Here is a 14469-nt window from a genome sequence, read left to right as displayed (position 1 = left end):
AAAACTTTTAAGTTAAACGGTTTTATCTTATGTGCACTGAAAACTAGAAAATAAAAAAAAACTGTTACTTACCTTAAACCTACGTAGGTGGTCCCGGTCATATTAGACTAAAATAAAAACGTGGGGCCCTCTGAAATCCTACCTGAAAGCATATCTTTATACTTTGGTAGATCGTGAGCTCGGCGTTCGCTGGTGAAGCCGCTACGGCTGATTATTGATTGTCAAAATCTCCAGTTACGATTATAGTAAGTCGATGCAATCCACACCTATTATACCTCTAGAAGAAAGTATTACAGCAATAGTTAGGTAATAGGCCCCACGTTTTTATTTTAGTCTAATATGACCGGGACCACCTACGTAGGTTTAAGGTAAGTAACAGTTTTTTTTTATTTTCTAGTTTTCAGTGCACATAAGATAAAACCGTTTAACTTAAAAGTTTTTTTTACCGATTTTTTTTATTTTAAATTCAAATGGGCCGATGAAAGCTCTTTCGAAACGTTAAACTAGTTCCACGGTTTCAAAGAGTTGGTCTCATGGAGAGGTACCGGCAAGAAAATCCATGGATACAAAAAAAAACTATTAAGTATTTGCAATCGTTTTCTAGCTATTCCTGAGAAAGTTATACAGTGCAAACTAAGATAATCATTATGTATTAATAAATTATAAAGAACTCGTCACAACACGTTTGTGAGAATGTATGGATGTATGTTTGTTATTCAATCACGCAAAAACGGCTGGACCGATTTGATTGAAATTTGGTATGTAGATAGGTGATACCCTGGATTAACACATAGGCTGCTATTTATCAACACACCTCAAGTCGCTGGCGGAAGCTAGTAGTTATTATAAATAGTTCCACAGTAGATTGAGTATAACACAAAGTAACATAGGTATTAGGTGACACGGCCCGGTTGAGTCAGGAACTCCCCTGCAACTCTGCAAGGCGCTGCGTGTTCCCCGAGCGCGACACAGCGGCGCCACTGCCCTCAGTCAGCTGTATGTGTCCGGATAAGGCTGCCATCTCGAATTTCGCCGAACCCGGACAAACATTTGAAAACCCCGGACATTTGGCGTAAATCGCATACTTCCCCCGAACCTAATTTGTAATCCCTTTACTATTAACATATACTTAAATTCAATGAGGTGCTTCCTTACATGAAAAGTGTCCGGGTTTTCCCCGGACACTTCTTGAAGAGCGACTTAATATTTGTTTGAGTGTCAACGTTACGTCCTGCATTTTTTTTCAATATTTGGCAAATGTATTTTTTGTACTGAGCGGCATTTTATCTTAAATGAAGTGTTTCGAATACAAAATGTATGAAATAAATTACATTAGACACATTTCCTAGGAAATCTATACATTTCCTAAATAGTAATCGGAAATGTATAATTAAGATATCAGGGGGTAAGCGGGGGATAGCGAAGCGAGGGAAGGGGATTGAAGCGAAGCATGCAAGCAGGCATGCAGCATGGAAGCACATTGCAACATGAAGCAAGCATGGCTTCTGTCACGGCTTCGGTGCTGCGAGGCTCCGGCGGTCCCATGCGAGCTTATCGTCGCAGATGGTTTTTACGCTCGCCGCCGCGACTGAGGCTGGCCGAGGGGCCGGCCAGCAAGCCGAAGCTGCGGTGGTGAGCGTGAAAACCATCTGCCTCGCCCCTCTGCGCCTACGCGGTTTTGAATTGCACTCTAGGGGTAGGGCAAACAAGACTACGTGCAGTCGGTTTTGCAGCGATTCGTTTTCAAATTCTGCCATCTTAAAATAGAATATTAAGAACCAATAATCATTAATAAAGCAGCTTACAAAACTTTGCTCAAAGTGAACTTTTTAGTAGTACGTTATGTATAACCTCACTTAGAAAAATCGATTCTATCTTAATACTGAAGTTGCCCTCTCTGTATTTCCAGTCGCTCACTTAGTAATGTAGTCGCTCAGATAAAATTTTAATATATGAAATGGATTTATCACAATTCACTTTTTGTAAGCTCCTTCTGGATTTCATTATTAATCAATATTCGTTGTTAGTTTAGTTAATTTTTCGCTTACTCAAATTCATACCGCTCAAGTTATTATTACAGTAGGTATGTCATCATCAGTCGCAAAGCGTTTTTTTAATCGCTCGTTTTATTATTCCCCTTTTGAATATGTCCAGGAGATTATCGTACTGAATGTTAGAATACCTATTCCTCAAGCCGCGGCCGAAGCTCCTAACCATCATATCCCAACAAACAAAAAATCCTCTCATAGTGGCTAAAAATGCCAAAAATAAATTTCTTATACGAGCCGTATTAACGCTAATAAGGGTGCGTTTGGGCACAAATTACAAGAACAATAACCTCAAACCCCCCTTATATTTGCTTTATTGTCAGCTTCTTTTTCTTATATGTACTTTATTATAGCAAGCGATAAGGGAGTCAAACTAATAAAAGCAAAAGGATTTGCTCTTAAAAAACCAACCAACCTTATACATGTTTTATAATGGCGAACAACAAGGGAGTAAAACTTATAGCGGCAAGACAAATTCTATTTTAAAGCTATTCGCTGTAAAATCAGTGTTTGAGATTCTGCAACAAGTGTTTTGTTGAGTGATTTTTCACAGTTTGGCAGCGTCAACGAGTATTTAAAAAAAAAACAAGAGCCATGATTAATTTCATTTATTTTTTTTAGTGTACCTGAATCCGAGAGTATATTGTGCTTGTTTATTGAGAAAACTGTATGGGAATTCAAAGGTATGATAAAATGTGGTACAAAAAGTGTAATTATATCAACGCGCCCTTGAATTTGAGTCGTTTTGACGTAAAAATGTGAATAATTATTAAGGCATGTTTTTTATAACGCTTTTACAAGGGTAATATCATTCTCACAACGTCTATTAGAAATCTATAAGATTATAAGCTCTGTAATGGCAACATTTATTCCATCTGCTATCGCCATTTTATCTACCGTTAGGGTTCCTTTCAACATTCCGTAGCTGTATTAATATTAGCTATATTACATTTTAGGTATTATCACAACGGTCGTATTTACGGAGAAGATCTCACTGTCCAAAACAAGAGATGGTCATGGAATTTGACACATTTTATCGTACGAAGAAAATGTTTTCATTGCAAATATCAGACTTTGTCAAACATACCTTCACACTTTGTGATTGGTCATGAAAAAATAGAAGTTTTGCTATTTATTCACTTTCTTGTTTTGTCAAAATTGTAAAGAGTATTTGATTTATGATCTTTATTGAAGATGAATGTGAATATTGTAATCCATAATTTTATTACACATTTCTCAACAGTAATAAAAAATTTCAATACCTAGCAATGAAAAATAATTATTACCTATAAGTGTAAATAAATAGATATTTTAATAAATAGATTAATAAATAGATTGTAATATTTTTAATAGATCACTCAAAGCCATTGTGAAATATTATTTTTTACTGCCCAGTTTTTGACATCACCACCGATATCCATCTTATTCAACTCAAATTTAGTTGAAAATGTATGTCTTCTTCACTACCACTACCGTTATATTCTTCTTGACTGATTTACTGTACTTCATTGTCATCTTCCATAAAATCATTGACGGAACCCTCAAGTGATTTGTTGGTATCGGGTTGTCATTTTGTAGTATTATACTCGTAGCAGTAGAAGTGGTATAAGAATATTTTAATATGACCATCTAGAGAATAAAACCTTTTTAATGACTATGTAAGTGATTATGGATTGCATTCATTCTTGTAAAGACCATATAAAATGCAGAATATTGTTTGTTGGGTAGACATCTTATGAAATGCTCCTATGAGTGCAAAAGTATCATAGTTAGCTTATGCATTACTATTATAAGAACAGTTAGCCAAATGAAAAGCTTTTATAAGGTTTTGAATATTATAAGGCTTAAAAGCATTGTAAATGCGCTTATGAGAATAACACATTTGCAATCCTTATTATAATCATGTAATTTGGACTTGTTATGGTTTACCCAACCAAATTATAAGAGTAAAGGTAATATTAGCCAAATCTTCTTATACTGTGCCATAATAAGGAACATTGACATAATGAAAGCGATTTTAAAGCAACTATAAGAAATTAGACCTTAAACATATAATTTTATAAGAGTAGCTTGTTTGTTGGGATATTGTGTTTTTTTAGCATGACAGCGCCATCTAGTTTCTCAGTGATCAATTCGTTTTATTTAGAGTAGCCACATAATGCATAACTAAATCTGTGTAGGTACTATTTTGGTTTATCATATGCATAATTCGAAATACATATGTATGAACAGGCACATCAAATCAGACATGATGAAGGCTAGGTAAGTAAGTGCCTCATACATACAACATAGGTACATTATTTTATTATATATGCGCTTGTTCGAAACGTCATAATAGATGGCGCTTTACTCGTAAATGCCACTCCACTATCAACATTCTAGTTTGAGAATAACTAACAGCCCGATTCTCCTAATTAAACGACGTACGATTCACATTCGACTGAGATCCAATCACGACTCAATTACGATTGAAGCGTATATCGCATTCCGCAATGTTTTCTTTGTAATAAACGTTTTTATCCTTTTCTGTCATTTAATAATGAATCACTTTGTCTGCAAATGATTTACGATTGCAATATGATTGTAGAGCAAACTACCGTATAGACAAAAATCACTAAAATGGCAGACCAATCGCAAATCAATCGAATGTCGTTGGAATACGAATGCCCGATATGGTTAAAACTGCTATTGCGATCATATTGCGATTCAATTTCTATTCGATTTTGACAATAAGTATTAACTCGGGAGAATCGGGCCCCTGGTCTCGGCAGTCAATGACTGTGCTAAGTAAATTCCGCATTTTGTTTAGCGCACAGCTCCTAAAAATCATAGCTGGCTTTTATATTTATATGAAATAGGTAAGACTTCGCTCGTGGATAAATGATATGGCAATTTCAACGCCAACTGCGCCGCCGTGAGTACGGACCACCCCGCCAGGCGGCCAGCGCAGCGCCTCGGCTCCGAGTCGGCACTGGCAGCCGACGCTCATGCCGAACGGGCCTCGCTCGTCTACTGCACACGGCTTACACTCAACAAAGGACGATCCCGATCCATTTGAGCAAACCACAACAGCTGTAGACTGGCTGACTGCATGGCAACGCAGCGGGTTCGAGTCGCGGCTGTGACAGCGCGCTGGCGAGATGTGCTAACGGTATCGTCGTGTTACTTTCGTTCTCATGCGTTACTAGCGACTCGACTCACTGTCCGCTCTGCCATTCCGTCGCTAGTTTATTAATCAATAAATGATACGGCTATGAATCATCGACTACTTATTTACTATTGAGAGTACACGTGTGTGCGTGTGTTTCTGATGAATTTATGCTCAAGTAATGATGAGGCATGCGCGGCGCTGCGCCTGCGCGCCACTCGCCACTCGCCAGCAGCGGCCTGCTACATCATCTATGCGATATGTTATTGTTTGCTTTGCTGTGACCGCAACCGAACAGCGCCACGACATTGTTATATAGACTAGAAATACCTCGGGGCGGGAAGAAGTTCCCTCGGCACACTCACTGGTGAAACCGCAGGGAACAGATATAGTATAGCTACCTATTAGGTATATAGTATAGGTAGCGGGCGCCGCGGGGAACATCTGTTTACCATAACAACAACAACGCGGACTTTGTACCTACATCTGAGTAGTAGCTGCCTGTATAATATGTAGTATGTATCATAATTTATAATAAAATATCGTTTTATAATTAGGTACATATAAGTTTTAAAGTGAGTAGGTACCTATATAAATTAATATTCTGTATAATTTATACTAGTGCAATGAACAGGAAATATGTTTGTACCCTATAGGCACCGACTCTACTGAACCTCTTTTGAAAAATTCTGTCACTGTTGTAAAGCTACTCTCTTCCTTAATAAAACATAGGCTATCATCCCGGTTGGAGCAGTATTCCGGCCGGGCCGCGAGTGCAGCCGCGGGGCACGGCTAGTGCTGTAGTGTGCAGCTGTCGCGACCGCGCGGACGTGAGCATCAGTACTTGAGCCGACCACCAAACAGAAGGCCGTTTTCTAGTCGCAGGTTTTTTACAATGGTCCGGATTGTGAGTGGATGTGTTTTCTATCGGTACCGGCAGCTCGTCACAGTGACGAGTGTGTCGTCACGAGCTGCCGGCGCTCCCGGCGCGCACTGCCCGCGGCGCCGCGCGGGTAAGCGTCGCGCGCGAAGGTCGCCTTGCGTAACGTCCGAATCATAACTAATGTGCTACTATTGAGATTAAACATGCCACTTCTATAACGTCATTATTTCTATAGAAATCTTCCTTTGTATTTGCTAGGTAGCTGATCTGCGCTTGTTATGGGACAAAATGGGACTTATACAAAACTTGACTCGATGAACAGGTACCCGGGCAACTCGAAACCTCTCGGTAAGGCTGCTTGTCAGACTTTGTGGCTTCTGACTATCAAAGATGCACAAATGAAAGCCGAGTTTACCGTGCCCGCCGGACCACGCAAGAACAGTCAGCTGGGTACGCAGGGGCTCGAACCATCCGCCACAATTAAGTGGTCATTCCGAGTGGAAGAAAAGCGAACACATTCCTGAGTCAGGTGTTTCCAGGTCTGAATGCTAATCCCGTCAAGATATGATTTGTAGTAGCCATGATTGGATAAATATTGAGTGATCGCGAAGTTTGCTTTGACTGAAGCTAAATATATTTGGAGCTGCTCATAGCTGGGGATAAGAGTTGTGATGTGTTGCTGTATCACGGAGGTCGGAAGCTGCCTGGCGGCAGAGGAGATTATTCTTGTGTGTTACGTAACTGATTGGAATCAATGCATAGTCATAGGAACGGTGAAGATTGCCAGCAGATTTGGAGGCGGAATTACGAAATAAGATGAGTGTACATTAGAACCTCACCGAAATAGTTTAGGAGCCACAAATAACTTACTTTCCAAGAAAATTGCAACATTATAGAAACGGTTTAGAACATGGTACTGTGCTACTCAAAGGAGATAAACTGCTAAGTAAGTACCTAGTAAAAATGTTGTAAAATTTTGCGAATGAGAACAAACATTTTGTAGGTAAGTACCGAACTACATTTAAAATGTGTTAAATTGATAACAGAGGGGCTGTTACAATAATCTATGTATATTTGAATGATATGTCATTTTGCGCGAGTTGACGATGATTTGGCTACATTACAACACGTCGTATTATTGTATAGATATTTAGAACCTTTAAGTACTGTACTTAAATGTTACAATATTGGATATTATAATATGCAAGGTTTAGTGCGCAACATAGCGCAGTGGCAGCGAGCAGGCGCCGCCGCGCGATACAATGTGTGCTCTGTAGAATGTAGTGTACACCATAACGCTATAGCATAGCAAATGTCACGTTTTTGTTATTTTGTTGAGTCAGTGGTGTCGTTGCGAACAATGCGATTTCTTGGTATTTATGAACCAGTGCGTTGAGGCACGTTAGAGCTGTGCTTCTAAGATGTGGCCACATCTGCACAGCGGCTGCCGCAGTGGAGCCGCCGCGCGCCGCGCACCGTCGTCGCCGGCAGCGGCGCGTGACGCGCCCGTCTACCCAGCTACCGTGTAGTCATCACTATCCGCAACGTTCAAGGTAGCATTCATGCGAGCTTAACATAATCACTCAAAGGGCTAAGCGATCGAAGCCAACATTTATAATGAGAAATTTGCATTTTATCGATCAAGTTAGTGCGGATCGCAAACTATTCGGGACATTGCCGGGCGCCGCCACCACCACTCATTCGGAACTAGCTCCAATCAAATAATAATAAGTGGAAGCGATCCGACACACACACACACACACACACACACACACACCTGCGATAAATAACATTTTCATTAAAACGACATGAAATTGATGGATGGATTGAGGCACGTAATTATTTGAATCAACTAATCATAATCTTAAAGTTTTTTGTCTTGAACTGCAAAAAAAGCTCTGTATCCTCGTAGAGAAGTACCTGACTAGGATAATGTTTTATGTGTTTGTCGTATCTGAGTATCGCTCGTCATTAACATCATTTGTTGCTTTTGAGCCAGAACGACTCTCCCCTTCCTGTATAATTTAGTGTTATCATATATTATTCTCTGTTACGATTTTTTGCTTATCGCCAGTACAGTATTTCGGATGAACTTTAATATGAGGTGCCCTGCCGTGCAGCCTGTGTCGGTTCTCAGTGTGGCAGTGTCGCGTGGATGTGCCCGGGGCGGGTCGACTGGCCCGGCGAGGCGGCTGCACGGCGCCCGAGCCGCACCCGGCCGGCACGTGAGGAGCGGCCTCGCGTCACGTCGGCTTCTTGCTTCGCGTGGATGTGCCCGGGCGGGTCGACTGGCCCGGCGAGGCGGCTGCACGGCGCCCGAGCCGCACCCGGCCGGCACGTGAGGAGCGGCCTCGCGTCACGTCGGCTTCTTGCTTCGCGTGGATGTGCCCGGGGCGGGTCGACTGGCCCGGCGAGGCGGCTGCACGGCGCCCGAGCCGCACCCGGCCGGCACGTGAGGAGCGGCCTCGCGTCACGTCGGCTTCTTGCTTCGCGTGGATGTGCCCGGGGCGGGTCGACTGGCCCGGCGAGGCGGCTGCACGGCGCCCGAGCCGCACCCGGCCGGCACGTGAGGAGCGGCCTCGCGTCACGTCGGCTTCTTGCTTCGCGTGGATGTGCCCGGGCGGGTCGACTGGCCCGGCGAGGCGGCTGCACGGCGCCCGAGCCGCACCCGGCCGGCACGTGAGGAGCGGCCTCGCGTCACGTCGGCTTCTTGCTTCGCGTGGATGTGCCCGGGCGGGTCGACTGGCCCGGCGAGGCGGCTGCACGGCGCCCGAGCCGCACCCGGCCGGCACGTGAGGAGCGGCCTCGCGTCACGTCGGCTTCTTGCTTCGCGTGGATGTGCCGGGGCGGGTCGACTGGCCCGGCGAGGCGGCTGCACGGCGCCCGAGCCGCACCCGGCCGGCACGTGAGGAGCGGCCTCGCGTCACGTCGGCTTCTTGCTTCGCGTGGATGTGCCCGGGCGGGTCGACTGGCCCGGCGAGGCGGCTGCACGGCGCCCGAGCCGCACCCGGCCGGCACGTGAGGAGCGGCCTCGCGTCACGTCGGCTTCTTGTGTCGCGTGGATGTGCCCGGGGCGGGTCGACTGGCCCGGCGAGGCGGCTGCACGGCGCCCGAGCCGCGCCCGGCCGGCACGTGAGGAGCGGCCTCGCGTCACGTCGGCTTCTTGTGTCGCGTGGATGTGCCCGGGGCGGGTCGACTGGCCCGGCGAGGCGGCTGGACGGCGCCCGAGCCGCGCCCGGCCGGCACGTGAGGAGCGGCCTCGCGTCACGTCGGCTTCTTGCTTATCTTATCCTCAGTCGATTGCGACTCGATAATTTTCGCGTAAACAACAATATCTATCTGTATCGCGCCTTAGGAAAATCTCTAGCCACGTTCCACGCGCAGATAACGACTACCTGAATGATAGGGACGCGTCCCTGAATTAAGTGTGTCGGTACGTTTCCGTGATCCGGACTACCGCATGCTTATCGCAGTCACGACGCACTGAGCGAAACTGTCATTAACACTACTTTTACGGATTTTATAGTATCAAGCGCTAACCTTTAATTTTATTATTCGATAACAACAATCTGATAAGGAAGTACCGGCGGCCTAGATACAGCGGCGCTGCGCCGACGCTCTGACTGACGCCCCGTCTGACGCCCCGACTGACGACGGCACGCGCGACACGCGACACGACACCTGTCTGTCACTCTCCGAGCAACCAACGATTTGAGAGCTGTGCGGTAAGTAGGTACCACTGAAAAGTTAGTCCTACTGCCCTCGCCCAGCGTTGATCGCATGTTAATGTAAATTTAATAATACCAGCAATTGGGGAGCTAATAATGAACAACAATAATGATGTATTCTGGAAATAGAGCGTCTACTTTTTTGATTAGGTAAGTTCTGTAAATGAGATAATGAATACGCCGAACGCCGTAGCGGCGTAGCGGGCCCCTGGAGGCGCGGCGCCGTAGCGCGTAGCGGGAGCGCTACGGCGCTACGCGTGTCCCGGCTGGCGCGTAGTCCGTAGTGCTACGCGCCGCCCGCGCTCGCCACTCACCTTGCGCTGCACTTCGTCATTGCTTCAGTGGCGTTTTCAAACACTAGATACTTTTTGTGCTGGCAGTTGGCACAAACAACTAACTATTTTTAGTATCTACTCACATTTTTAAATAATTACCAAAGAAATATTCGAAAAAAAAACAATGTTTGGTCACAATAACATCGTAAGTGGTGGTGCAGAGCGCGGGAAGGGAAGAGCCTAATGATAACATTGGTGATAAAACAATAAAGAGCGTGTCCATTGAATCATGAGCGTGGTTATGAAAGAGTTCGGGCGACCGCGACGACGGCCGCGGCCCGCGCCGTGGAGCGGAACTAACCCTGCGCCCGATGCGGCGCCTGACCTGCCTACCGCTGCACTCTCGCCAACACCGAGCCGACACTACCCACACAGATGCTGTACGAGCCTCGTGGAACGATTTCCTAAGTATGTTTTAATTTATTTATTTCTACAAATTACAATTATCAAAACAACGAGTTTGGAGTTCGGTACGCAGGTTTAAGCTCCCTCTTATGAATCCCCATTTGCAGTACTTTGTAATCTGTACTATTTGGCTTCATTTTGTTTTCAGCTTGCACCAACAAACGTAACGACACTCCTAGTTAGCATTGATTGTTAAAGCTTTCCAAATTATAAATAATACTGTTTAATTGAGGAGGTCAGATAAGCAGATTAGCAGTCGCTCCTTGTAAAGCACTGTTACTCAGCTGCATCCGGTAAGACTTGGAGCCTGAAGCCGACCCCAACATAGTTGAGATGATGATGACAGTCGGCCAGTAGGTCTCCCGAGACGCGGGTCAAACCGCCGGAAAACAGATCATAAAACATAAAACGTTTCATAAATCATCATCGAATGGTACGATGCACTTTTAGCTAACATGAAATGTCCGCGGCAACGCAAACATTATAACCAAAATGTACAGATTTCGCTGACTTATGTATTACCGAGTCGAGCAAGAGTTGTGTCTAACGCCTGGAGCTGAGTACCGGCGAACGTTCAAACAAACGATTGGAACTGTTCGAAGACGACGAAGTTTTGGTGGCGATGTTTTTGGCAGCCATCATTTGTTGCACTTTTTGAATACTTTTGTAACACAGTGGATAAGTACGAGTATGTAGATACACAAAAGTAGGCTCATTTCGCATCCAATAAAAAGCAAAATTAGGTAGGTAGGTACATATTTACAAAACAAATTACCGGACTTCTAAGCACATGGAAAATCTATAAAGAAATGTAGTTTGAGGTCCAGATGAGTGATTATTCAGTGTAGGCGGGTTTGTACCAAACGATAAACAAAGACGAGCCGAAGGAATGCTCACTGGGCATTCAAGTGAATTCCGTCGCCGATGCACTGAACATGTGAGCGTGTAACGAGCAGCACTCGCGGCGCCGGCTGACGGCACTGTGTGCGCCGCGCCGAGTGCTCGCCGTGTGCCCGCCGTGTGCTGTTTACATTCCAACAATGTGATGCGGAAACAAAAGCTAAAGTAATCCAAACAATGCTCGCGGTCTGCCTCTGCTTGTTTGTGCGTTTGTCTGAACGCACCCTCGTGTGCATGTAGTGCGCGACACATTGTAGTGGCTAGTAGTCAATCCGCACGATTTTAACTAGCACCTTCAGGAAAATTAACAACAGTTGGTGAAATTCATAACGATGGGTAATTTTATATAATACTATACATTGTATGTAATACCTTATATGTATTTTTTTTAAATGAGATACCTAGGTGACCTTTATAATAACATTCGTACGAGTTGCATACACAAAAATTTACATTAAAAAAAAGTCGCGTATGGCAGTTTTGTGCGAACTGGCTCCTAACCCACAGCAGTGCCGGCGTCTCGCGGCGCGCAGTAGCGGCTGTGGTAGCGGGAGCAAGTCGCTCGTGAGCAATAACATTCGCCGGCCGTGAGCGCGCTACCAATACAACTATGCATTTCGCTGTTCGCATTGTGAGCTCCATAGTGCCAAGCATCATCCCGTGTCGTGGCCAGAGCGTCAGAGCGCCAGAGCGTCCCTTGTGCACGCAACTGTCGGCTACGGGACCACATTCGGACTGGAGTCAGAGTTAGCCACGTCAAACCGTTTTCAAAAACAAAACATTTGCCATTTTATAACCATAGCTCATACATATAATTGAAAAGGGGAGAGATAATTTCTCTGTGTTAGGGTGCGTCTTGTGTGGTAACATCGCGAACGCAAACGCGAAGCGAGCCGTGCTTTGAGTGCGAGCCGAGCCGAGTCCTGACTCCTCAGCCTGTCTCAGTCGCGATTACGTCTATTTTAACAGTGCAACATGGTCTGCAATGAAAATGATATGAATGATATGATAGACAAGCAGGCAGTCGCGTCGTGGCGACCGTGGCGACCGTGGCGCTGACGTCCGTGGGGTTGCTGTTACAACGACTACATCGCAATTGCTCCAAATCGAAAATGTCTTCACCGCATAATGCCGAACTCATCATACTTATTCCAATATTTTGTTATATTTTTCATTCGGAAACATTGTCATTTGCTAGGCATTTTTATCTTTATCAGAAATTACATTCTGTATAGTTCAATTGTTACCAAGTCAGGATCTGATGATTGGAAAGTGGCAGCCGTCAAGTCTGATAGTCTCCATCATCAGATCAGCTTCTCATTTTCCGTGACTCAATCCTTGATGGTTGCCCTCGATTCTTCAAAAGGAACATCATCAGATGCTGACATGGTGCCAAAGGAACTGCACGGAAAGTCATCCCCTCCGTATGAAAAAAATCTAAATGGCTAGCAAATGACAATATTAAATGTATCAAAATCCTACGTCAATGATCAAGTCTGTCTGAGCAGTAAGCGTGTGCTACACTGCGTGGACTTCCAGTGCTGTAGTGAGTGCTGACAGCGCGACGTGCGGCGAGTCACCGCCGTACCACCCCGGCCGGGGACGAACACTCAGAAACAGTTCCTCCGTGCCTCCAGCCGGAACACATAATCATAATCTTAACCTATTTACGTGAAACTGGTTAAACCGATGGATTTGATTAATAAAACATTCACAACCGTTCTCGATTTTCAATAAACCACGAATAAGTTGTGGTACCAATTAACTATACGTTAACGATAAGTATACGTTTATGTTTATATTATATCAAATGAATGCGCAGGGGCGTCGCGAAGTAGGTAGGTACTTCTTCCGGCAAAAAGGTTCTAGCCATGAAAAAAAAAAGTTGTCAAAACTGAAGAAGAGGCGGCGCTCGGCGCGAGGCACGAGGTGCGAGGCGCGAGGCACGAGGTGCGAGGCGCGAGGCGAGCGGCGTCGGCGCCGGACAGGACATCGCCGAGATAGCGCGATAGTGAGCGCGCTGTGCTCAGCCCGCGACACATTGCGTACGTAGCATGCGTTTTCCGCTTGTCGTGTTTATACGCAATGCAATATGCATTTTATGAAGTAACCAATGCATCAGCATATGTTATTGGGTGAGCAGCGATGTGGCGAGACTAGAGCGACACTCACCTGCGGGGCGAAGCCGAGGAAGGAGAGCTTCCTCTTGCCGGAGCTCATGTTGCGCGTTCACGTGGGGAGCCGGCCGGGGCGGCTGGCGGCGCGCGCGACTGGACGAGGTGCCGGCGGCGGGCCGACTGTTGGCGACGCGCGCGCGCCGCTGTCCGAGTGGGCGTCGCGCGGCGCGGGGCGCGGGGTGCGGGGCGCGGGGCGCGGGGCGCGGGGGGCTGCAACACGTCAGGCGTCACGTGGCGCGCAGCAGCAGCGCGGGCGCCGCTGTGCGCGGCCGCAGCGCGCGGCTCACTGCGCACACTCGCTGCGCAGAGCTTCGCGCGTGCACCGAGCCTCTCACTCGTTGAGTAAGCTCTACATCGACTACCACTCCTCGATCCTAATGGTACCTACCTACTTTATTTAGGTAACTTAAATATGTAAGTTTGTATAAATCGGTTGCTATTCTGTAACAGAGCCGTCAATCTAATGTGAATAACGCAAATTAAAGAACAGAAAACTTCATTATATTTTCCTACTGTTAGGTACTAGTAACTATGAAGTAATCTGTGCTAGTAGTAGGGACTGTGCGGTGTTTAGAGTACTAGGTAAAACCTGTAGGTAGGTACCTACTTAGATCACTAGCTGCTACTGCGCCGACCGCAGTGTTAGCTTTTATGGAGTTCCTAGACATTCGGCAACACGATCACATATAGACTAACTGGGGCTCAATCCTGCTAATTCGATAATAGGTATGTAATTTGGATATCAATTGAATCTCAATAACAGTTTATACCTATGAGACCAATTATTTTGCAATGACATTTCATCGGTTCGCCGTTGATCTGCCATTGATCTATAACGTAGTTTG

At 45.6% G+C, this 14469-nt stretch overlaps 1 protein-coding gene across 3 annotated transcripts in view; it reads right to left on the bottom strand.

Annotated features, from left to right (window-relative positions):
• Positions 1-13780, bottom strand: part of LOC110383095 (anion exchange protein 3) — a 37824-nt gene extending 24044 nt beyond the window's left edge. For all 3 annotated transcript variants that reach the window (XM_021343820.3, XM_021343821.3, XM_021343822.3), the window contains exon 1: positions 13620-13780. In XM_021343820.3, coding sequence (XP_021199495.2) covers positions 13620-13667 — 48 coding nt within the window. In that variant the 5' untranslated portion in view covers positions 13668-13780. The remainder of the gene's footprint in view (positions 1-13619) is intronic.
• Positions 13781-14469: the final 689 nt, after the last annotated feature.

The sequence above is a fragment of the Helicoverpa armigera genome, chromosome 1 (genome assembly GCF_030705265.1).
Source record: "Helicoverpa armigera isolate CAAS_96S chromosome 1, ASM3070526v1, whole genome shotgun sequence".
In the NCBI taxonomy this organism is placed as follows: domain Eukaryota; kingdom Metazoa; phylum Arthropoda; class Insecta; order Lepidoptera; family Noctuidae; genus Helicoverpa; species Helicoverpa armigera.
Note: the sequence above shows the minus strand (reverse complement) of the source record. Positions and strands in the feature narration are given on the sequence as shown.